The sequence below is a fragment of the Rhinopithecus bieti genome, unplaced genomic scaffold (genome assembly GCF_001698545.2).
Source record: "Rhinopithecus bieti isolate Rb0 unplaced genomic scaffold, ASM169854v2 scaffold_36417, whole genome shotgun sequence".
Taxonomy (NCBI): domain Eukaryota; kingdom Metazoa; phylum Chordata; class Mammalia; order Primates; family Cercopithecidae; genus Rhinopithecus; species Rhinopithecus bieti.
Genome location: NW_016815677.1, coordinates 305,322 through 330,499, shown reverse-complemented (window position 1 = coordinate 330,499; position 25,178 = coordinate 305,322). Strand labels below are relative to the sequence as shown.

Sequence of the window (25,178 nt, the reverse complement as noted above, 5' to 3'; positions counted from 1 at the left end):
AAGGGACTGTGGACCCGCAGCTTTCAGGACTCAAGCAGACGCCCACCTGCTACTTATTCTGTGAAACCCTCCCTGATCCGCACTCTCCCGGCCAGCCCTCACCCACCAGCAGAACTTGTTTGTCCTCCCTCATCCTCTTCTCTCACCACTTCCCTTCCTGCCTTTATTGCAGCTCTGCCTCGTGCTTTAATTCTTTTAGCTGAGTCCTCACTCAATGGAGCACACTTGGGGTCAGGGACTATGCGTGGGCCAGACTGGCACCGGTGATCAGGATCCAGTGCTGAGCAGAGCCAATGTTCCTGCCAGGCGTTCATTTTTTTTTTTTTTTTTTTTTTGAGACGGAGTCTCACACCGTCACCCAGGCTGGAGTGCAATGGCGTGATCTCAGCTTACTGCAACCTCTGTCTCCTGGGTTCACATGATTCTCCTGCCTCCACATGATTCTCCTGCCTCAGCCTCCCAAGTAGCTGGGATTACAGGGGCCCATGACCACACCCGGCTAATTTTTTTTTGTATTTTTACTAGAGACGGGGTTTCACTGTGTTGGCCAGACTGGTCTCGAACTCCTAACCTCATGATCTGCCCACCTCAGCCTCCCAAAGTGCTAGAATTACAGGCGTGAGCCACCGCGCCTGGCCTGCGTTCACTTACTTCTTCACTTCTTCGATGGCCTCCGGCAACCGGCGGCAAGTGGTAAGTAGCAGGGAGACTGCAAGTTCGGCGGTGGTATCTGTCAGGACATCTGGGGTATAGCCAACTCGGATCCCACTATGAATCAAACATGTGGTGGTAACATCAGCCTCAACCACCTTTACTGATGTCTACTGCTGGGACATTTCCATGGAGTTACTTTGTTTCCTCTTGGATCTGCCTGCCAGGAAGCTCAGAACTATAAATGAGCACTCAAAAACGGTCAGTCCTCATTCCTATTTAGATTATCTCCTGCTTTGGAAGGATATGAAGATGGAAGATTAGGGTTCAAGGACTGAACAAGTAACTTAACCTTTCTGAATTTCCTCATCTGAAAGAGAAAGAATAATACCTGCCTTTGCTACTTCAAGGTATTGTTGTGGGGATCAAAAAAGATAATGAATGTGAAAGGGTGCCACCTACACAGAAGTTACCCACTGTTTCTGACCGCTGGGGTTCATTGTAACTGACCTGTGCACATGTGGACAGATTCTATCATCAGCCACCTCACATTCTCCCTGAATGGCCAAGGGATATGAAATAAAAACAAATCAACAGCTCGTCTTTCTTTCTCTCATACCCACCCCTCTCGCTAGGCCCCCTCCAGATCCCAAGCTGCAGTTACCGCTTCTTGATTTCATCCAAAGCCAAGTGGTCGACGCCCACGGACAGGGTGCTGATGACTTTGAGATTGGCCCCTGTTGTGCAGAAAGTGCTTTGTTAGTATCTTTCCTCGAGGAACTCAAAGCCACAGCACTGGGGACTATCATGGGGACACCGCTTATTATTGTTTTCTTAGAATAAGAGGCTGACATCTCTGTTCTTCACGTAAAACTCTGAATAATCCCCCCTGACAGCCTCAGACACTCCATCTCAGGGAGGTGAAGTAGCCTGGCTCAGTCACAGGCAGAGCTGGGTTCACCTCAGGGCTTCTGCCACCAAGGCCCCGCTCTTACCCACTGGGCTGTCCACCCAGTGAGGCCTCGGGTCTCCTTCAGCCATGCTGGGGCCTCCCCCATGGACACCTCTGAGAGTGCCAAGAAGGTGGCTGGGACGCGACCCTCTCTACCCTCTCCTGCAAGCAGGACACCTGAAAGCTTCCAGGCCAAGGCCAGGGCATGGGGTGGCTCAGCACTAACTCACAAGGGTCCCTTCCCATCCGGCAGCCTGAGTCTGAACCTTTTCTCAAAACTGTCACAACAGTCTCACAGCGGGAGGCTGATCCTTCCACGGGCTGAGACCCATGGCGGCGGCTGCGGAAAAACATCCTGCTGCAGCTTGGCACTGAGCTAGGGCCTCCCTCATACTACACACAGGCCCAGAATGGGCAGGGCTTGCCGGAGGTCACAGAGCAAGGTTGTGGCTGGAGAACCCAGGGCCTTGGATGCTCTTCCCCACACCCACAGTCTCCACAGCACGGTCTTTGCCTTCCCAGGGCCCCCCGCGAAGGGGTTCACAGCAGGAGGGAGGGGCAGTGCCTGTGCCAGAGCAAGCTATCTGCCCGCTTAGGCCTGGTATCGCAGGAAACGCCCTCAGAACCCAGACAGCACTGCAGAGCAGCCCAGGAGCCAGCGGCGCAGGCTGAGGGGCCCACAGGGCCAAGCCACCCTCGAGTCCCCTGCCCACCCAGCGCGCACCTGCAGCATCCAGGATCCTCTTGTCCACAAGGTCGGAGAGGAGGCAGAGCAGGCCATGGGCCCCCGCCACACCTCGCTCCAGCTCCTTGACGGGGATGGGCTCATCCGAGTCCCACTGCTCCACCTCACAGCTGCGGGGAAAGGGAGGCCCCTCAGGAGAAGCAGGAGCCGCACACCTGTCCGCCCCTCCCAGCTGGGAACCCTGGCCTCTGATGGCCCTGGCCTCAGGCTGCCCGGGGCTGGCTGAGGGGAGGCAGGGTCAGGCAGAGGTGGCCTCAGAACTGTCCCGAGAGAGCAGGTGACAGCTGGAGGGCTGAGGGGCCCCCGAGCAGAGCCTAAGCTGCAAGGGGGAAGGCATGGAGACAGCTCTCAGGTCAGCACAGAGAAGAGCTTTCCCACACTCACAAGGGCTGGGCGGCCAAGCGGGCAGCCAACTGCAGGGAAGGCCCGTGAGGGGCAGGGTGTGCCTCAGGTGGGGGGTCTGGATTCAATGGCCTGTTGCATCTCTTCCTGTCCGTGGAGTCCATGAAATAGAAAACTCTCATAGTTGGACTGGGCCAGGACAGATAAGGTCAAGGCCACCCAACGCTTCCACGGCAGCTCATGGGAACCGGATATTTGTCCCAGTGGTGCACCATGCCTCCTGGCCCTTGCCATGGAATTCAGTACAGCCAGCACGTGTGGAGCCTCTATGTGGCAGGACACAGGATAGCTACTCACACCTCCTACGGAGCCCGGGGCACTGACCACTTCATCCACCTCCCCATGAGCAGGATACCGTGTGAGCTACTGTTACCATGAGCGCGGCTGCTGCCTTTCGCCTTCTCCTGCTCTACACAGCGGGTCCTTGGCAAAGGTTTTGTTGCAGTGAAAAAAATGTGAAAATCTCATCTGCCCCTAGAACTGGCTGCTGAGGCTGGGTTGCATCCTATTCCTATCTAACACTGGAAACGCAAATCTGATCAAATGCAGTGATCAGACAGCAGTCAGATGCAGAACTCCCAGGAGTTCCTCCACCTGGGAGCTGCGTGGCTTTGGGAAGGAACTTAACCCTAAGTCCAGCCTCCAGTTTTCAATTTGTGCAATAGGAATTATAATACTGACTTCACAGTGCTGCCAGGATTAAAAGGTTATGTATATGAAGCACCTGGTAAGGTTGGCCCACAAAAAGGGTTCCATTTAGCAAGGGTGGGCCAGGTGCAGTGATTCATGCCTGTAATCCCAGAACTTTGGGAGGCTGAGGTGGGAGGATCCCTTCATACGGGAGTTGAACACCAGCCTGGGCAACACAGTGAGACCCTCGTCTCTGCAGAAAATAAAAAATTAGCCAGGCATGGTGGTGCATGCCTGTAGTAGTCCCAGCTACTTGGAAGGCTGAGGTGGAAGTATCGCTTGAGTCCAGGAGGTTGAGGCTGCCGTGAGGTATAATTGCGCCACTGCACTCTAGCCTGGATGAGAGTGAGACCCTGTCTTAAAAATAAATAAATTAATTAAAAGGGTCTTCAGGCCGGTCATGGTGACTCACACCTATAATTCCAACACTTTGGGAAGCTGAGGCAGGAGGATCGCTTGAGCCCAAGAATTTGACAGCAGCCGGAGCAACAAAGTGAGACCCCCATCTCTACAAAAAAATCAGAAAATTAACCGGTGGTGATTGTTTGCACCTGTAGTCCCAGCTACACGGGAGGCTCAGGTGGGAGAACTGATAGGGCCCAGGAAGTCGAGGCTGCAGTGAGCCACGATCGATCGGGCCATTCATTGCACTCCAGCCCGTGCAGCAGAGTAAGGCTGTCTCAAAAAAAGAAAAAAATAAATAAAGATAAGTAAATATAAAGAAGAAGAGTCATCAAAGGCCCCTGCCAAATGTCCAAGGGGCCAGGTCAGTGACCGCCACGTTCCTGACCCCACGTGCCCTGTGGGAGCGTGGAGAATTAGCCTGGACCTTGCCTCAGGGACAATCTACCCTCTCCAAAGCCGGAACTGCAGGTCCCAGCGTCGTCTTAAGAGTTCTGGAGAGAACTGGGCCCCAGATAACTTTCTCCGAGCCTCCCCAAAACTCCAAGCCCGCCCCAGCCGGCCACAAGGCCCAAACGCCCCGCCCGGCTCTCCGGTCCCCGGGACCGCCCCGTCCCTCCCCTACGGGGCGCGGGGCTCTTACTCTGCCGCCCGGGCGAGCGCGGCCCTGCCCTCGGGGGGTATCCTGCGGGTGACGAACACCTTCATGAGCAGCACCGGTCTCATCCGCCGACTCACACCTGGCTGGACGGAATCTGATCCTGGAATGGACCTGGGCCGGGGCGGGGCCAGGCTGGAGTGGGCGGGAGAAACGCCGCGCGACGTGCGCAGGCGGGTGTGGCTTCGCCTGCGGGAGTGCGCGGTTGCGGCTGGGCTGTGACTGCGCGTGCTCGGGGAGTGACAGTCACAGTGACCGGACATAGTGTCCTTGTGTGGGGGGGCTGGCAGGGGGTGTGTGCCTCGTGCCACTGGGGAATCAGGGCCCCGGGGGAGAGGGAGCAGTATCTTGTCCAAGGCCTCATGGGACGCCTGGTTTCTCTACACGCTCAGGGTCCTGTTTCCGCAGGCTCAGGCCTTAAGAGACTGAAACCCCCACTTTTTCTGTCTCTTGGGTTGGCCCAGGGTAGGAACCCAGGTTCCAGGCTGTGAGGAAGTCCAGGACACACAGAGAGGTCATGTGTAGGTGTTCAGGCCAACAGCACAGCCGGGAGCCCAGCTGACAGCCACCGTCAATGACCAGAGGTATGAGTGAGGAAGCCTTCCGATGACTCCAGGCCAACTCCTATGTGACTACAGCTACAACCGCACGAAAGAGCCTTTAGGATAATCACTGGCTGAGCCCAGAGCCCAGTCAACCCCGGATCCATAAGAGATGATAATGCACTGACTGCTGTTGCTCTCAGCCGTTCAATTTTGGAGTAATTCTTTATGCAGCAATCAATAACTGATATACTATGTGTGTGAAACCCAGAAGCCATAAGAATACAACTAATTCTCCATTAAAAAATTAACCGTACCATCCTGAATGCATCTGATCTTCGAAACTAAGCCTGGTTAGGGCGTATATGGGAGACTGCCTGGAAATACCAGGTGCTACAGGCTTATGTTTATCTAAAAAAAAAAAAACACACACAAAATCATAAGACAACAAACCGGAAAAAATACCATATATTTGCAACTCATTTTATAGACAATGGGTTAATTTCCTTATTGCACAAATAGTTCCTAAGACAAAGATGCCCAGCTTATCTGAATATGCAAAGGATACCAATGTACAGTTTACAGAAAAGGAAATGGCTTTTAAATGTATGGCCGGGCACGGTGACTCATGCCTGTAATGCCAACACTTTGCGAGGCTGAGGCAGGCAGATCACTTGAGGTCAGGAGTTTGAGACCAGCCTGGCCAACATGGTGAAACTCTGTCTCTACTGCAAATACAAAAATTAGGCGGGCATGGTGGCACATGCCTGTAATTCCAGCTACTCAGGAGGCTGAGGCAGGAAAATTGCTCGAGTCCAGGAGATGGAGGTTGCAGTGAACCGAGATCCCACCACTGCACACTCCAGCCTGGGTGACAGAGCAAGACTCTGTCTAAAAAAAAAAAAAAAGATGAAAAGTGCCCAATTTGACTCAAAAAAGAACTGCATATTAAAATTACAGCAAGATACCAATGTAAAAAATGATACATTGGGGAAACAGGTGCTTTCATACGTTGCTGGTAGGAGTGTAAATCAAGCAACTTCAATAAAAAACGTTTGGCAGTAGCTATCAAAATTTAGACTGCACATCTTTTTTGACCCAGAAATTTTGCTTTTAGGAATTTACCTTACAGATGTATTCACACATGTGCAAAATGCTGTCTGCCAAAGGCTCTTCATTGTGGCATTGTTGGAATAGTAAAATACGGGAAACAACCTAAAGGTCCATTCGTAGTGGACTGTTCATTACATATGCTTCATTCCTACAGTGAAATATTCTGCATCAATCAAAAGAGTGAGTCAGCCCTGTGCGTACCAGTGTGGAATGATCTCCAAGATGTTCTGTCCAGTGAGAAAACAGGGTGATGCAAAGTGCATATGTTAGTTACCATTTATAGGAGAAAGTATATGCCTATTTTTTTTTTTTTTTAACAGGGTCTGAGTCTGTTATCTAGGCTGGAGTGCAGTGGTGCGAACTTGGCTCACTGCAACCTCCACCTCCTGGGCTCCAGTGATCCTCCCACCCCAGCCTCCTGAGCAGCTGGGACCACAGGCATGTGCCACCACACCCAGCTAATTTTTTGTATTTTTCGCAGAGACAGATTTCACTATGTTGACTGGACTGGTCTCGAACTCCTGGACTCAAAGCAATCCACTTCCAAAGTTCTGGGATTACAGGCATGAGCCACGACGCCTGATCGCCTATTCCTGTGTGTTAAATATCTCTGGAAAGATGTACAAGAAACATCTTTCTTGTTTCTTTGGGAACAGGCCGGGCACAGTGGCTCATGGTTTGTAATTCCAGCACTTTGGGAGGCTGAGTCAGGAGCATTGCTCAAGCCCAGGAGTTTAAGTCTGGGAAACATAGCGAGACCGTGTCTCAAAAAAAAAAAAAATTTTTTTTTTTTTAATTACCCAGGCGTAGTGGTGTGCACCTGTAGTCCCTGTTACTTAGGAAACTGAAGTAGGAAGATTGCTTGAGCCTGGGAGGCTGGGGCTGCAGTGAACTGTGATTGTGCCACTGCAGTCCTGCCTGGGCAACAGAGTGAGACCCTGTCTCTAACAATAAAAAAAAAAAAAAAAAAAAAAAAAAAAAAAAAAAAAAAAAAAAAAGGAAAAAAGAAAGAAAAAGAAAGAAGAAAGAAGAAACTGGGGACAGTGGCTGTCTCTGGGGAGAAGAACTGGTGAAGGGGGACAGAGTAGGAGATACAATTTTCACCCTTTGGGAGTGAATTTATTGTGCATTTATTATCTATTCTCAAAATAAAGAAAACATTCATTTAAAAATAGCACTTGGCCAGGCACAGTGGCTCATGCCTGTAATCCCAGCACTTTGGGAGGCTGAGGCGGGTGGATCACCTGAGTTTAGCAGTTCGAGACCAGCCTGGCCAACATGGTGAAACCCCATCTGTATTAAAAACACAAAAAAATTAGCTGGGCATGGTGGCAGGTACCTGTAATCCAAACTACTCAGGAGGCTGAGGCAGGAGAATCACTTGAACCCAGGAGGTGGAAGTTGCAGTGAGCCGAGTTCACACCACTTCACTTCAGCCTGGGTGACAGAGCGAGACTCCATCTCAAAAACAACAACAACAACAACAACAACAACAACAACAACAAACCTCTGTCTCAAAAATAAATCAATGAAGTGAAATAAATAAATAAAAATAGCACTTGGCCAGATGTGGTGACTGATTCCTGTGATCCCAGCACTTTGGGAGGCTAAGGCCGGAGGACTAATTGAGGTCAGGAGTTCAAGACCATCATGGACAATATAGGGAGGCCCCTCCCCACCCCCCATCCCTACAGAAAAATCTAAAAATTGGCTGGTTGTGGTGGCTGAGTCCCAGAAGGCTGAGGCAGGAGGATCACTTCAGCCCAGGAGTTCAATGTTACAATAAGCTATGATTGTACCACTGCACTCCAGCCTGGGCAACAGAGTGAGACTCTATCTCAATAATAATAATAATAATAATAATGGGCCGGGCACGGTGGCTCAAGCCTGTAATCCCAGCACTTTGGGAGGCCGAGGCGGGCGGATCACGAGGTCAGGAGATCGAGACCATCCTGGCTAACACGGTGAAACCCCGTCTCTACTAAAAAAAATACAAAAAACTAGCCGGGCAAGGTGGCGGGCACCTGTAGTCCCAGCTACTCGGGAGGCTGAGGCAGGAGAATGGCGTAAACCCGGGAGGCGGAGTTTGCAGTGAGCTGAGATCTGGCCACTGCACTCCAGCCTGGGTGACAGAGCGAGACTCCTTCTCAAAAAAAAAAAAATAATAATAATAATAATAATAATGGTCTCCAAAACACTTCTTGCTGTCATTTTGAGTCCTTGCACACTAAATATCAATTCCCCTGCCTTAGCTGTGGCCTTGCCCCTTCATTGCTCAGGTGTCTCCCAGGCTGCACTTCTACACTGATGAGTCTGGAGTGAGCAGCTCCAGCTCCCTTCACCCAGCCTCAGCGCCATAAGCCGCCTCTCTCCTGCCTCCTCCACCTGAGCATCCCCAGGCATCTGGAACTCAACACCTGCCAACCCAATTCATCCACCTTCTTCCCAGTACCCTACCTGACACCTGTGCCCCTCCCGCATATCCATCAAAGGGACAGCCACCCCAAGCCAATACCTAGAAGTCACCCCTCACTCTTACATTTCACCCCTCCCACTCCCACAGGCTTGCATGGTGGTTGAGAGCTTGGGTCTGGAGCCAGGATGCTGGGTGTGAATCCAAGCTCGGCCTTTTGGTAATAGTGTGACTTAAGCAAATGACTTCATCGCTCTTGCCTTCAGCTTCCTGTTTGTAGACTGGGGAGAGCAACATACGCACCCTACGGATGGTGAAACATGGAAACATTAGTGAGTGACCATGTTCAGTGCTCAGGGCAGTGTCTGGAACTTATTAAGAGCTCCCAAAATGCCAGCTACTTATTATGATGACTGGTTTTACCCAATGAAGCCCAGGTCAGGCTTCCTCTGCTTAGCAGATCCCTCTTCCTGTGCCCTCAGCTGGTTCCATTCCTACCACCCAGTAGCACTTATTGAGCCCCAGCTGTGTGCATTGCTTTGGGGGAGGGGACCCACTAACCTTCCGCGTCCCCTCCTGGCCCTGGTGGACAGGTTTCTCCCGTGCCCAGTGCCCTTGTTTGTCCTTATGTGTGGGAGCAGCTGGGCTCAGGATTAACAGAGGACACTCACTGGTTAACAGAGGCCAAAGGGCCTGGCCTGAGGACAGAAAAACACCTCCTTTTGTCAATGTTTGATGTGTTTCAGAAATGCTCCCTAGCCAGGCAGCACAGATAATGGTCTGAGGGTAAGATACTTATTAATGTGTTACTTAAGAGAGGGGGTAGCAGGGTGGAGCTGTGGCCAGGATTCAGGTGGCCCAGGGACTTGCTGTGTGATCTTCAGCGGGTGATGTCGCCTCTCTGTGAATATCATGCCAGTTCCCTCATCTGGGCCCTCACGGAGCAGAATGGATTCAGATCACATCAGTGAAGAAGAGGTCACTGTGTTGTCCACTGGGCCTCCCAGGCCTAGGAGCAGGTAACTGAACAGCGCTGGAACAGAAGTGAGGTCAGCGGAGCCAAGGGCAGGCCTGGGCCCCTCCGCTTATCCTAAGCTGGCTTCAGCTTCTGTGTCTCTGACCAACGGCCATCCCAGGGCACCCAGGGTTGGTTTCCTTGAATGGATTCGTGTTTGTGAAGTACCCATATATATGTGTTGTGTTGTTGTAAGCACTATATATAGCACGTCCTCTCCACAAGCCAGGAGGCAGGTACTATTATTATCCCCATGTTACAGATGAGGAAACTGAAGCACACAGTAGGTTTTAATAACATCTTGTTAGTGGTAGAGTGGAGTTTAAACCCACTGGCTCCAGAGCCTGAGCCCCTCGCTTCTCTCCCCCATAGCTTAAGTGCCTGATGAATGTCTAGCATGGCCCAGAGCCCATGCAAACGCTGCCTTGTTTGACAATCGCAATAACCCTCAAGGGTAAGTGTTATACCCATCGTGTGGCTAAAGAAACTGAAGCTTAGAAAGATGATCTGACCTCACCAAGGTCAAACAGCTTGTAAGCGGGGGAGCCAGGATTCAGACGCAGGTCCCTCTGACTGCAAACCCTGGGGCTGCCGTGGCCTCACATGGTCCCATGCACTTCCTCCAGCCAGTCAGCAGCTGACCCAGGCCTGGGTGGCTCATAATATTGGGCATTTCATATAGGAACTGCACCAAGTATTGAAGAGGTCATTTCTGCATTGAGACTGCCCCGTCCAGGCTCCCAAGAGTACACACATCAGACCAGGATCAGAGACCAGTCTGTGTGACCAAAGGCACCTGCCTGGAACAGTGTGGCCAACATGGAACAGACCTAGCATGGATGATCAGGACGCCCAGGTCCTGGGAATGGGAATGGTCCCTGACCGCATCCCCCAGCCCATTCTGACAGCTCGTCCACACGGACACAGACACCTTAACACACTCAAAAAGGATCCTCCTCGGGATGACCTTCAATCCCACCCCCGAACCCTAAGACACACCTGCCAGTCCCCCAGCCTCTGGGGCGGTGGGTGTCATTCTTGGCCCCGTCACCCTCCAAACAAGTCTCAAGGCTGGATGGCATTATCATCTCTTCTGGTTCCAGGGTTGACTGGGCTCAGCCAGTGGTTCTCGTTCAGGCTCTTTCGTGCGGTTGTAGCTGTAGTCACATAGGAGTTGGCCTGGAGTCATCGGAAGGCTTCCTCACTCATACCTCTGGTCACTGACGCTGGCTGTCAGCTGGGCCCCCGGCTGTGCTGTTGGCCTGAACACCTACACATGACCTCTCTGTGTGTCCTGGACTTCCTCACAGCCTGGAACCTGGGTTTCCACCCTGGGCCAACCCAAGACACAGAAAAAGTAGGGGCTTTCAGCCTCTTAAGGCCTGAGCCTGTGGAAACAGGACGCTGAGCATGTACAGAATGCCGAGCTCCCATGATGCCTTGAACAGGATACTGTCCCTCTCCCACAGGGCCCTGATTCTTCATTCATAAAGTGTGAGGAAGATGCACTAGAGCAGGGACTAGCAGACTTTTTCTTCAAAGGGCCGGGGAGTCAATATTTTAACACTGTGGCCCATACTGGCTTTGTTGCCACTCCTTAACGCCACCATTCTGGCACAAGAGCAGCCATAGACAATACATAAACAAAGGGTGCAGCCGGGTTCCAATAAAACTTTGTTTATGGCCATTAAAATTTGAATTTGCATGTCTTTTATTTATCACAAAATATTCTCTAGATTTTCTTTCTTTCTTTTTTTTTTTTTTTTCTGAGCAGCCCATTTTTTAGCATGGGGATTCATACAAAAACTAGGTGGCAGATTTGGCTTGTGGGTGTCATTTGTCCCTAGCTCTGGACTTGGGCAGAGCTCTACTTTTAAAATCTTGAAAGGCATTTACTGGGGATCTTGCTGAAATGCAGATCTGATTCAGTGTGTTTGGCAAGGGCTGGAGAACCTGCATTTCCTTTGAGTTCCTGGGTGCTGCTACTGCTGCTGGTCCAAGACGCACTTTGAGAATATCCGCTTGTTGGTCTCTCAGGTTCCAAGGTGGCTCCTGCACTGAAAAATGCTCAGTCATAAGGCTGGATGCACTCAGGGGCCGGAATTTTTCTTTTTTTCCTTCTTCCTTCTTCCTTCCTTCCTTCTTCCTTCCTTCCTTCCTTCCTTCCTTCCTTCTTTCCTTCTTCCTTCCTTCCTTCTTTCCTTCCTCCCTTCCTCCCTTCCTCCCTTCCTCCCTTCCTCCTTTCCTTTCTTTTCCTTTCCTTCCTTTTTTTCTTTTTTTTTTTTGGACAGAGGTCTCACTCTGTCACCCAGGCTGGAGTGCTGTGGTGAAATCTCAGCTCACTGCAACCCCTGCCTCCCAGTCTCAAGGGATCCTCCCACCTCAGCCTCCCAAATAGCTGGGACTCCCAGTGCACATCACCATGCCTGGCTAATTTTTGTACTTTTTGTAGAGATGGGGTTTCACCATGTTGGCCAGGCTGGTCTCGAACTCCTGGCCTCAGGTGATCCCGGGCCAGCATTTTCTGTGTAACCTTCATCTCTGTCCCGCGTTTTTCCTGCTTTATTTATTTCCTTGTTTTTGTGTCTCCCGCCAGTGCAGCCTCCCCAGACTAGAACATAAGCTCCTTGAGAGTCGAGCCTTGCTGCTGGGTTGCCCCACAGTCTGGCACCACGCAGGTGCTTGGTCAATGCTCTTTAAATAAACGAACGAGTGATGCAGGGGTTGCCTTGTTGGCCTCCCTTATCGCCCATCCCCACGGGGACTTCGTCATTCTATCACCACCTAGTGGGCACTTTTGTGTACTGCGAGGTGGGGGAGAAAAATGTCCATGTTTGAGTCTGATCCTGGCTGAAGAAGGTAGAGAGATGAGGGCAGAGAGATGCCCCTTCTGATGCACCTGTATCAGTGTTTTTGTCTGCTGGCACAGAGCTCCTCAGAGAGCCTTCCTGGAGAAGGCAGCATTTGAGCTGAGCAATGAAGACAATATGCTTTGGAATGGTAGGACTGTGAGAGGTAGAAAAGGCATTCCTGGCAGAACAAATGGTGAGCAAAGGCCTAGAGGCTGGAGGGCGTGGGAATCGCCAAAGGGAGGAGAAGCGGCAGCAGCTGAGATGCACAGTGGAAGATGAGGCCAGATCAGGGAGTAAGGAGGTGGAGAGCGACCCCAAGGGAAGGGAACCTGCGCTGAGTGAGTGAGTGATCCGTGCCAGGCGCTCCACACACAAGAGTTCGTTTAATCCCCACAAAGGCCAGTGAAGTTGATTTTAGGACTCCCAATTTACAGATGAAGAAACTGAGGCTCAGAGCAGTGGAGGGACTTGCCCACGGTCACACAGCTGGTAAGGAGCAGAACTGGGTTTGAATAGAGATCATCTGACCGACTCTCTCCTCTTTGAGGGGGCCCTACCTCTGGTCTGTGCTTGGTGAGGGGTGGGGCAGGGCACATGCTGGAAGCCCATTATACAGATATGGAAACTGAAGCCCAGACAGGGAGAACATTTTCTGATGACGCACAGCAAGCAAGGCCCAGTGTGGCTTTCACCAGGCCCTGCCTGGGCTTTTGTCTGATGGCTGGAAGCTGATGCTCCCATACAAAGGATATGAGCAACTGGCCACAGAGGGTAGCAGAGAGCCCAGTCGGGACCCATTGGCCAGCCCAGACCCTTGAGAAATGTGCTCAGACTTTGGCTCCCAGTGAGGTGTGGCCCTGGGGGCAGGGTGAGTATGCAGAGCTGCAGGCGGGGTGGGGGGCCAGGCCTCCCTGAGTAAGGAAGGGAGGCATAGCAGGACCTACTCCCAGGCTGTCCAGAGGCCAGCCTCCCAGGGCAGCGGGGGTGGGGAAGAAGGCCACCCAGTTCTCCCAGCTCATCAGCAGACCTGGGTTGCCTCCAGACTCAGCCTGCTGCAGCCTTGCACCCCACACAGGAAGCCACCTGCCCCTTTCTCAGCCCCTCAGTCTGCTCTTATGGGGAGCAGAGGGCCCCAGCCTGGAAGATTCAGAGGGGCGAGGGAACCACCCCTACTCAGACAGTGTCGGGCTTCAAACTATGTGATGTTCACCCTACAACAAGCCTTCAAGTGGGCACTGTTAGGATTCCCACTTTCTTTTTTTTTTGAGATGGATCTGTCACCCAGGCTGGAGTGCAGTGGCTCAATCTCAGCTTACTGCAAGCTCCACCTTCTGGGTTCAGGCCATTCTCACTCAGCCTCCTGAGTAGCTGGGACCACAGCACCCACCACCACGCCAGGATACTTTTTTTGCATTTTTAGTAGAGATGAGGTTTCACCGTGTTAGCCAGGATGGTCTCGATCTCCTGACCTCATGATCTGCCTGTCTTGGCCTCCCAAAGTGCTGGGATTACAGGCGTGAGCCACCGTGCCCGGCCAGGATTCCCACTTTCAAGTCAAGACAACTGCGGCTCAGACAGCCTCAAGTCCTTCTGCCTGAAGGACCTGCCCAAGGTCACCACGCTTGAGCTGGACTCAAATCCAGGTGAAGGTAACTGCTGTGGTTTGAATGTCCTCTCCAAAACTCATGTTGAAATGTCCTCTCCCAAGCTCATGCGGCTGGGCATGGTGGCTCACAGCTGTAATCCCAGCTACTCAGGAGGCTGAGGCAGGAGAATCGCTTGAACCTGGGAGGCGGAGGTTGCGGTGAGCCAAGATGGTGCCAATGCACTCCAGGCTGGGCAACAAGAATGAAACTTCATCAAGAAAGAAAAGAAGAGAAAAGAAAAGAAAAGAAGGAAAGAAAGAAAGAGGGAGGGAAGGAAGGAAGGAAGGGAGGGAGGGAGGGAGGGAGGGAAGGGAAGGAAAGGAAGGGAAGGAAGGAAGGAAGGAAGGGAGGGAAAGAAAGAGTGAGAGAGAAAGAAAGAAAGAAAGAAAGAAAGAAAGAAAGAAAGAAAGAAAGAAAGAAAGAGAAAGAAAAAGAGAAATGTGACTGCTATTGTGACGACAGTGTTGAGAAATGGGTCCTTTTGTGTGATTGGGTCATGAGGGTCTCGGCCCTCATGAAGAGATTCATGCAGCTATTGTAGGAGTGGGTTACTTACAGCAAGAGTGAGCTCCTGATAAAAGGATAAGTTTGGCCCCATTTCTCGCTCTGTCTTGTGTACATGCTGGCCATGTGATGCCTTCTGTCACGGGAGGACTGTCTGCAGTTACTGGCACTATTTTTCTGGACTTCCCATCCTCCAGAACCATGTGCCAAATAAAGTTCTTTTCTGTACAAGTTACCCAGTCTGTGGTATTCTGTGGTAACAGCAGAAAATAGATTAAGACAGTAACACTGAAGCATGTGACCACAACCCTGATGGCTGCCCTGTCCTGACCTGCCAGCCAACCCCAGTGGCTCCTTCGGCTACATCTGCTTATTCACCCATAGCCTCAAGGCATCACGGCGGCAGGCCTCTGGCTTTGTGCTAACGTGACCCCACATACATACCCCACTTCTCCCTCTGACCCTCTCCTTTTACCTTCTCAGCTTCAAGCCCGGGAGCGACACAGGGCAAGGACAGGGTAGGGTTCAAGCCTTTTCATGGTTCCAGTGCCCAGCTTGGGTCCCCACACGGCGAACACTCCATAGACATATTCTGTGTAAGTGAGTAAATCCCTGTAAATGGGGATACCATTCCCAGTTTTTAAGTGGGAAAGCTGAGGGTTAACAGGGGACAGTGTCCTGCCTGGGTCACCAGCAGGTTCAAGGCAGAGCAGCACCCTGTCCAGGCTTCTTGCCATCCAGCCTCAGGTTTCCTCCGTGGGGCAACGCAGCCTAACAAAGCTCCCTCAGCAGCTGGCACTACCTGAAGTCCTGCGGTGAATCCGAAAGCTAGCACCTCGGGCCGCTTTTCTGCCAGGCACTGGCCGATCGCGCAGATGCCCAGCTGGCCCTCTGGCATGCAAATACCCGGAATGTGCATTGGTTGGAGATTGCCAGGAGAAGATTGCCGTGGTCGGATTTCTAGGGCCCCCTGGGAGGGAGTGCGTTCTTTCTGCTGGGGAGTTTTCACCGGAGCAGCTTCCTTAATCCTTCTCAGGGCATAGCTGGGATTTAGTAACGAGTTGTAACAGCCAGAATGGTTGATTCTCTGAGCCAGGACCCAACTGTTCATTCTTGAACAAGCTGGGCTCCTCTTTTCCAGATGTGCTGGCTCAGCTACCGCAGGGTGAGGTTGGGAGCAGGAATCCAGAACCAGAGTCACACCACCACTCACAGGGGCAGAGCCTGTGCCCCCATTGTACAGATGGAGCCACGGAGGCCTGGAGAGGCTGTGAGGTGGGGGTGGAGTCAAGAGCCAAGGTGGGCAGAACAACTTTGTGTGCAAAGACTCAACTGTGGGTGGAGCCAAGGGGAGGGCTACCTCCTAGGACTGAGGCCCCAGGAACAGGGCCTGCCGAGGCGTCATGGGACCTCAGGAAGCTTCCCCCCAGGAGAGCTCCCCCCAGGAGCTCTGCGTTGCATTCTGTTTTACAGGGGTGCAGTCAAGGAGGATCTGTCCAAGCTGAGAAACAGCAGGAGTGACCCCTGGAAGCTGTGTCTTTGGTCAGGTCCCCAGAAGCAGCCTCTCTGCGGAGGATTTGTGAGCAAGTGATGTATTAAGGAAGTGCCCCCAGATTAAACCAGGAAAGGAGTGGGAAGCAGGAGAGGGGAGGGAAGGAAGACTAACAGTCCATGTCTGGCCAAGTCCAGCAGGGAGATGCTTCATTGCGATCCCAAGGGCCGCTCTGGAACGTAAGTTACATCTCAGGGTAATCGAAACCCCACTCCAAGCAAGGAAGCTGGGCTTCCACACTCCCCACATCCCATGAGCTAGCATCATCCAAGGAGATCTGGGCAGAGTGCAGCGTCCTGGAGGAGGAGGCATGGGCCTTGCTACGTGACGACCCGGCGGGGCGTGCAGGTTCTGAGGAAGAAGCGTTTGAGCAGAACCTGAGGGAGGAGCTCAGGCATGCTGCTTGAAGGCCAAGGTTGCCCTGTATAAGGACCAAGGTCCCATCCCTGCTTTAGGACAGGCCAAGGAGGAGCAAGGGGATGGAGGCAGGGGATGGCTCCCTGCAGGCCCAGGTGAAGTTCGTGCTACCATTTCAGCAAAAGTCCCATCAACCACCTCAGGAAATCCCTCTGGCATCTGCCACTGTTTGGGGCCAAAGGCTTGAACTGTGATGAATTTTGTGAAAGGGAAAACTGCCTCATTCTGCCAAAGCTGTTCAGAAGTGAGTCACTAGCCCAGAACAGGCCCCACATAGCTGTGCCAGCTCAGACCCCATGTAGCTGCACCTGCAGGAACTCAGGCCCAAGGTGGACATCAGGCCTGGGCTCCAGGGCAGAGCCATGACCAACAAGGGGCAGCCCAGGGAGCTACTCCACACCCTTTAGTGGGCCCCTCTTCCTTTCCCTCCTCCCCTCCCTGCAGGCCCTGCCCAGACCTCTTGGCCTCCAGCCTTGCCTCCTCCAACCTGATCTCCTGGGATCGCCCAAGGGTCTCCTCTAAAAAGCAAATCTAGTCCTGTCCTTCCCCTGCCTGCAACATTCCATGGCTCCTCATTGCTCTCAGGAGAAAGACCAAAGCCGCTGTGTGCTCCCAAGCCCTCTCCTGATGCCGCAGAGGTGTGGCCTATAGGGACTGAGAGCTACTCACTTCAGGCAGAAGCCAGGCGTCCTGGCAGCCCCTGAGAGCCTGCAGGGCATCCCAGGCAGCCGCCCAGCTGGCCAGGAGGAGCTGCCCCGGACCTGCTCCCAGGCCTCCCTTTCCCTGTAATTCATATATAGAAAGTGTCTAAGTCAGGAGCCAACCCTCCACCAGAGGGAGCGGCGCCCTGGAGGTAGAAGTGGAGCTTTTCTTAGTCATTACATTTGGTTTTATTTCAGGGGAAAAAAACAAAATGAAACATTTAAGGACTTATTTTCACAATCACCTGTGGAATGAGGAGGCTTCCAGATGGTATTTGGTGACAGCACCAGGAACCTGGTGGTCCTGCGAGGGCATTCAGGGGTAGGGATTCTAATAAATAAAATACATAGGGATGGGTGGATTTCCCCCAAGATGCTCTAAGGATGCCCTCTCTGGGTGCAGGAGTCAGTCTGAAGTTACCTCCTGGGGGAAGTCTTCTGTCCAGTTTTTAAATGGAAGTTCTGGTTGCAGGCAGCAAGTCTCATCACTGAATAGAACCAGTTTTCATTCGGTGCAAACACTACCTCCCCCAGGAAGCCCTCCCAGGACCCTTCCTGGCCCCTAGTGAAAGTGCCTCCCTCCTGCTAGCCTGCCACTTTCTCCCCTGTGGTCCATTCTGGACGTCAGTGCCGGGCCAGTAAGCATCCCCAGCAGGCGCCTGAGTCATCCCCGGAGTGCACCTGGAGAGCCCCTTTCTGCTCACACTTTACAGGGCCCCGTGCTGGCCTCAGCCACGCCCATCTTCTCATTTAAGCCTCACAACAACCCTCCGAGGTAGTCATCATCATCCCCATTTTACAGATAAGGAAATTGCGGTCTGAGGCCACAGAGGTGACTTACCCGAGCCCCACACCTGGTGTCACAGTGGAGTGGAGCCTGGCTTCTTGGCCCTAAGTTCAGCCCCCATCACAGCTGCTGCATTCACAGTCAGTGCTCAACACGTGTTCACGTGTTTGGAGGATGAACCAAAACCGAGTTCTCGGGGCTCCCCAACCAGCATGAAGACGGTGTAACCACAGCACGGATGGGCGGGCCGCTTGGCAATGGCCAGGCTCATGCTCTGCTGAGCCCTGGAGGTCACGACTCCCCTGCTGCTCTGTGCAGAAAAAAAAAAGGCAGTCACCTCTCCCTTCCCTCACTGGAAGGTGAGGCCCAGGGGGTCTGGCCTGTGGGATGTGAAGAAGCCAAACATTGGTGCCCATCACCTGGTCCTCAGCCTCTCCTTAGGGCAGAGTCGAGGCCCAGAAGGTTGAATGATGAGCTGGAAGCTGGGGACAGAGCCCGCACCAGTGCCTCTGCCTCTTATCAGTCAGTCCGATTTTTGTTCTCTGACTCCCCCTGCTACATACCAGAATGGTGCTCTCTTTCTCTTCCTCTCTGGGATCTGCACCTCAGTTTCCTTGTCTGTAATACGGGGGTAACTGAACCTACAGAAAAGGATCCAAGGATACATGAGATAACACAAGTGCTTGGCACAGGACCTGGAAGAAAGTAAATTTTTTTTTTTTTTTTTGCTCTGTCGCCCAGACCGAGTGCAATGGCACGATCTCAGCTCACTGCAACCTCTGCCTCCCGGGTTCAAGCGATTCTCATGCCTCAGCCTCTTGAGTAGCTGGGATTACAGGTGCGTGCCACCATGCCTGGCTAATTTTTGTATTTTTAGTAGAGACGGGGTTTCACCATGTTGGACCAGGCTGGTCTTGAACTCCTCAGGTGATCCACCCACCTCAGCCTCCCAAAGTGCTAGGATTACAGGTGTGAGCCACCATGCCCAGCCAAAAAGAAAGTAAATTCTTAATAAGCAGAACATGTAATTATTAGCTAGCACATATATTACTTTGCCTCCTTCTTCCCCACTCTTACAAATGGATCTCAAGGCCTGGAGCTACAAACTTGGTAGTTAGACATCCTATTTGTTTAGGGTGAAAAACAAAACAAAATAATAGTGCCCAATGCTGGAGAATGCCGTGCAGAAATAGTATAGTGTCAGCTGGGCATGGTAGCTCATGCCTGTAATCCCAGCACTTTGGGAAGCCAAGGTGGGTGGATCACCTGAGGTCAGGAGTTTGAGACCAGCCTGGGCAACATGGCAAAATTCCATCTCTACTAACAATACAAAAATCAGCTGGGTGTGGTGGCGGGTGCCTATAGTCCCAGTTACTCTGGAGGCTGAGGTGGGAGGATTGCTTGAGCCCAGGAGGTTGAGGCTGCAGTAGGCTGTGATCATGCCACTGTACTCCAGCCTAAGCAACAGAACGAGACTCCATCTCAAAATATAAAATAAATAAAATAAAATAAAGTGCAGCATAATAGCATTTTATGAGTATTTAAAATATTCAAGGTATTTTATCAAATGTTAAATACTAATAAACTCTCATTTTGTCTCAGCTCTCCTGAGTTTTAAAATGTATGCCAAAAAATAAGTCATTTCAAAGCTGTCAAGTGAGCTGTAAACTGGATTTACAATATTGCCAAGTAAGGCATTTCCTCAAACTGGCAAACTAATACAAATGTCTCCCCCTCTCTTTTGTCAGGTGTAGTCTTTCCTTCTTCTTTTTTATTTTCAGACCTGGTGAGCAGGAAGCAGAGGACCGTTTTGAATTCAGCAGATTTTGAATAATGCCAGATCAGGAGTGGATCTCCTGGGATAAGATGCAATGGTCCCACACACTTGTATGTCACTAGAGTCTACTCTCTGGGAAACAGCAATTTGACAGAACATGTCAAGAGCTTGTGAAAACAAGTAATTCACATTCGACCTGATACCCAGAAAGAAACTGGGGTTCATTCACCTGGTGAATCTCAAACGGCTCTCCACGAGAACGCAGGTTTGGATCAGTAGGAGTTTTATGACTTGTCACAGGTAAGAGGAGCCCTGCGAGGATTCTCCAAAGCAGTGTCTCCCTGAGGGAAAGTGACAGGAGGGTTTTATGCAGTGATGGAGGGGACGAGGGGCCCGCGGCTGCAGACGCGGGGCATCACCGTGCCAGCCCACAGGTTGCCTGTGATGGTGATGAAGGTGTGGCTCCTCCTGAGGTGGAGCTCATGGTCAGCGTGGTCATGAGGAATGTGCACACAGGTTCATCTAGAACAGGGGTGTCCAATCTTTTGGCTTCCCTGGGCCACACTGGAAGAAGAAGAATTGTCTTGGGCCACACATAAAATACACTAATACTAACTGTATCTAATGAGCTAAAAAAAATTGCAAAAAAAATCTCATCATGTTCAAAGAAGGTTTATGAATTTGTGTTGGGTCACATTCAAAGCCGTCCTGGGCTGCTGGTTGGACTGCTTGATCTAGAAGTTGTCTGGGTCTGTCAGGAGCTGGTGCCAGCAACGAGGTGACCACATTCAACACAGGGTTTGGGAATAAACAAGCTGCAAAGCAGGAGGCTGTCAAACAGGCTTATTGCTCCGGTTGACGAAATGCCTATAGTCCCTGAAGACCCTCCCTGTCTGCTTACAAACCTGTTGGGATTTTATTTGGAGACTTGGAAGAAAAGTGGGGCCTGAGTCACATAACAGGCAGCCACAGCCTGTTTCTCTGATTGTAGATCAACTTTTCCCCACCTACATTCTTTTGTAAAATGTTGTAAAAGACTAAACGGCACTGGAGGAAAGACCCCTTTCTCCTAATTACTGACTCTCCTTGTAGGTTAACTTCCTTCTTTCCTCTCTTGCACCTGACTCCGACCAGATAGCACCAAAGGATCTGTGACAATCAATTTACTCAAGATAGATTGTTGACTATACCTTTCCTGAAAAAGAACAAGCTGCAACCAGTCAGATTGCTATAATTCATAAACCAGCCTTGTATGGAAAGGGCTGCTAAACTTTAGTAATCCTGCTAAACTTCTTTGTTTCTACCTATAGAAGTAAAACCTTAACTTCTCCATTTCAGAGCATTGATTCCATTCCTCTGAAGTCTGTGTTTCCCAGACAGTCATCCTTAAACTTTGCATGTGCATTAACTCGTTTTTTTTTTTTTTTTGAGATGGAATCTTGCTCTGTTGCCCAGGCTGGAATGCAGTGGCGCAATCTCAGCTCATTGCAACCTCCACTTCCCAGGTTCAACCGATTCTCCTGCCTCAGCCTCTTGAATAGCTGGAATTACAGGCACGTGCCACCATGCCTGGCTAATTTGTGTATTTTTAGTAGAGACAGAGTTTCACTATGTTGGCTGGGCTGGTCTCGAACTCCTGACCTCAGGTGCTCCACTTCCTCCACTCAGCTTCCCAAAGTGTTGGGATTACAGGTGTTAGCCACTGTGACTGGCCGCATGAACTCTTTAGAACAGGATTCTGATCCTTTCGATTATCAGGTTGAAAAGCCATAGAAACTATTTACATACTTTAACCAATTATTTCCTCTGGGATTTATCCCAGAAAAATTATTTTTTTTAAAGCAAACCAAAAATGTAAGTGTTGGGGTGCAGAAAATGATTCCTCAGAATATGGCGCTTGGGCAGGCTGAGTGCTTTTGAAAATCAAAAGGCCTCAGAAATAAGCCTGAGCATCAAGGTCTCTCTAACCTTGTCTTGTTCTCTCCCTCTCACCCCTCAAGTGCTCGGAGGGACTATCTGGAATTTCCTTATCTGACCTAGAAAGCGTCTTGCCGAAAGAAACACATTTGCCTTCTAGCCCTCTGTTACCCCATTATCCACTGCAGAAAAGAAGCTGGAAGAAAAGAAGTCAGACGTCCAACCATACCTGGATGGACTTTTCCACAAGATAAGGTCTGCCTCTCAGACTCATTCCATTTGCAAGTTAATTTCTGTCTCCCTGGTCCATTCATTCTCCGTAATACTCATTTACTGCTCCTCCAAAGAATGCTCTATATTCCCCATCTCTGGGCTCCTCTAGGAAAAAGAGTACATAAGCTTCTGTACCCCATTGGGAGATTGGGGTAATCACACTGTAATCCTCTCCCATGAATGTTAGTAAATGTGTATGCTTTTTCTCCTACTAATCTGCCTTTTGCCAGTTGACTTTCAGTGAACCTTCAGAGGGAAAAGGGAAGTTTTCCCTTCACCCACATGCAGTCAGGTAAAGATGTTCATTGCAGTGCTATTTATAGCAGAGAAAATGGCAAACACAATCAAACAACAGGGGGATGGTTAAGAAAAAATGCAAAATTGCAGTTAGACTCTGGTCTCTACTGTTAGGGAGGTTTTTTTCACCCTTTTTGATTCTCACAGCAGCCCTGTGATGTAGACAAAACTGGGTCCATATTTATTCTCCCCATTATTCATGGGGTGGGGCCATGATGCAGACTGGAGTCGCGAGAAATTCTGGGGAGAGCTTCCAACAGGAAATCAGATTCTGAACGGGGACACCTCCCAGGTGTCCTAAAGCGGAACCCAGAGCTGACTCACAGCAGCGTGTCTGACAGGGGGAGCCAGCGGCAAGTCCCCACTCCTGGGTGAAGATGAAATCACCTTTTCGAAAATTATGACAGCGGCCGGGCGTGGTGGCTCACACCTGTAATTCCAGCATTTTGGGAGGCCAAGGCGGGCAGATCACCTGAGGTCAGGAGTTCGACATCAGCCTGGCCAATATGGTGAAACCTCGCCTCTACTAAAATATGAAAAGTTAGCTGGGTTTGGTGGCAGGTGTCTATAATCCCAGCTACTTGGGAAGCTGAGGCAGGAGAATGGCTTGAACCTGGGAGACGAAGGTTGCAGTGAGCCAAGATCGCAACACTGCACTCCAGCCTGGGCAACAAGATTGAAACTCCATCTCAAAAAAAAAAAAAAAAAAAAAAAATTATGACAGAGAAAGAGATCTGACCTAACCAACTCCATCTTGCCTTTAACCTCCAAGCTGCCCTGTTCATTCCTGGGCGTAAGCTGAACTTAGTTTATAGTTTAACTTTGAAACAAAGATGCTAACAGCCCTTTCCCTAAACAAACCCCTTCTTGTCTGGGGACCAGACTGCCTTTGTAAGACTAACAAGCTAGCCGCAAGATTAGAAATTATGGTTTAGGAGTCGCGCAGCTGGCTGCAGTATTTTGAACCTTCCCAATTGCTCCTAGGGATAATATTGCGATTGTAAAACCTAAGATGGGCACTTGAGGTATTTCTCAGACCCTGCACTGGCAGTGCACTCTGATGCACCAGCTGGTGTCACCCAGGCCTGTAATCTGGCTCAACCAGTTCTGTGATCCCACCCAGGAAGAGAAGACAGCAAGAATCCACTTCAGGCTGGCGCAGTGGCTCACACCTGTAATCCCAGCACTTTGGGAGGCCGAGGTGGGAGATCATTTGAGGTTAGGAGTTCGAGACCAGCCTGGCCAACATGGTGAAACCCATCTCTAATAAAAATACAAAAATTAGGTGGGCGTGGTAGTGCATGTCTGTAATCCCAGCTACTTGGGAGGCTGAGGCAGGAGAATTGCTTGAACCCAGGAGGCAGAGGCTGCAGTGAGCCGAGATTGCGCCACCATACTCCAGCCTGGGTGACAGAGGGAGACTCTGTCTCCAAAAAAAAGAAAAAGAATCTACTTCAACCCCCATATGATTTCATTTTCAACCCGACCAATATACACTCCTCACTCCCTGGTCCCATACCTGCTGAATTATCCTTTTTTTTTTTTTTTTTTTTTTTTTGAGGTGGAGTCTCGCTCTGTCGCCCGGGCTGGAGTGCAGTGGCCGGAGTCTCAGCTCACTGCAAGCTCCCGCCTCCCGGGTTCACGCCATTTCAACCTGCCTCAGCCGCACGAAGTAGCTGGGACTATAGGCGCCCGCCATCTCGCCCGGCTGTTTTTTTTTTGTATTTTTAGTAGAGACAGGGTTTCACCGTGTGTAGCCGGATGTCTCGATCTGCTGACCTCGTGATCCGCCCGACTCGGCCTCCCAAAGTGCTGGGAATTACAGGCCTTGAGCCACCGCGCCCGGCCGAATTATCCTTAAAAGGCCCAGTTTTGAATTTTCGAGGGGCTGATTTAAGTTATGATAAAGTTCCAGTCTCCTGTTTAGCCGGCTTTACATGTATCAAACTCTTTCTACTGCAATTCCCCTGTCGTGATAAATCGGCTCTACCTGGGCAACGGGCTAGAACTTGTTGAACTGTTACTAAGACAGTGTAAGATCAGGCTTTATTCTGACCCACTCTCCCCATCTCACCCAGAAGAGGTGGCGTCCTAGGCTGCCCCTTCCTCCCTTGGCCTGACTGGAATTTCCCCCCCATTAGGGAGCTCTGGAAGAACCCCCAATCCCAGGCCCCACCTTGCTCTGAGCTGGGCTTACAGGAAGTCCCCTTGTCCCATGAGGTCATGTGGAAAAACCCTGGGAAACTCTAACACCTGCTGCAGGTGTTTGCTGTTCCTTTTTTTTCAAGCTGTAAAATTTCTCTACCATGCAAAACTTGTCGATAATAATATAGCAAACATTTCCATCTCTATTGCCCTGCTTAGGAAATAAAATCTTACAGGGACACTGGAAGACTCTTGGGTGCCCCTTCCTGATCCTGTTCCCCACCTCTGTCACCAGGGGTAACCCAAGCCTGAACTGCGTGTTCATCCATAAATGATAAGTGGTATTGCTTTGCATGGTTTTAAACTTTCAGTAGTGGTTTCTGTCTTTTATTCATTCATAAATTCACAAACATATACTTATTGAGAACTTACCGTATGTCAGGCACCATCCTAAGCCCTGGGAACATCCATAAACAGCAGACAGGATCACTGCTCTCGTGGGACACACGTTCTGGTAGGGTGAGCCAAACCATAAACAAAAGGTATGAAATTGAGATACATTATTAATATGTTAGAACGTGAGAAGGACAGAGGGAAAAAATAAGGGAAGTTGGAGAGGCAGGGGTGGAATATTGCAATTTTAAGTAGGAATGCAATTTTTTTTTCCCTTTTTTCTTTTTTGAGACAGGGTCTTTCTCTGTCCCCCAGGCTAGAGTGCAGTGGTGCA

The 25,178-nt window shown here is 50.8% G+C and overlaps 1 protein-coding gene and 1 long non-coding RNA gene across 4 annotated transcripts in view; both read right to left on the bottom strand.

The window, feature by feature from the left end:
- Positions 1-4,688, bottom strand: part of GRHPR (glyoxylate and hydroxypyruvate reductase) — a 42,288-nt gene extending 37,600 nt beyond the window's left edge. Inside the window, exons 1-5 of one of the 3 annotated variants that reach the window (XM_017853558.1) lie at positions 4,486-4,688; positions 2,733-2,837; positions 2,328-2,458; positions 1,316-1,388; positions 652-768 (exon numbers count right to left, since the gene is read on the bottom strand). In XM_017853558.1, coding sequence (XP_017709047.1) covers positions 652-768; positions 1,316-1,388; positions 2,328-2,458; positions 2,733-2,837; positions 4,486-4,568 — 509 coding nt within the window. In that variant the 5' untranslated portion in view covers positions 4,569-4,688. The remainder of the gene's footprint in view (positions 1-651; positions 769-1,315; positions 1,389-2,327; positions 2,459-2,732; positions 2,838-4,485) is intronic. The other 2 variants (XM_017853557.1, XM_017853559.1) reach the window with 2 other exon arrangements.
- A 9,955-nt stretch (positions 4,689-14,643) lies between these two features.
- LOC108516209 (uncharacterized) lies at positions 14,644-24,965 on the bottom strand. Its single transcript, XR_001881740.1, has 5 exons — positions 24,884-24,965; positions 18,606-18,683; positions 18,097-18,352; positions 15,061-15,197; positions 14,644-14,836 (listed from the first exon to the last, which is right to left on the bottom strand). It is a non-coding gene; the product is annotated as an uncharacterized LOC108516209 (long non-coding RNA).
- Positions 24,966-25,178: the final 213 nt, after the last annotated feature.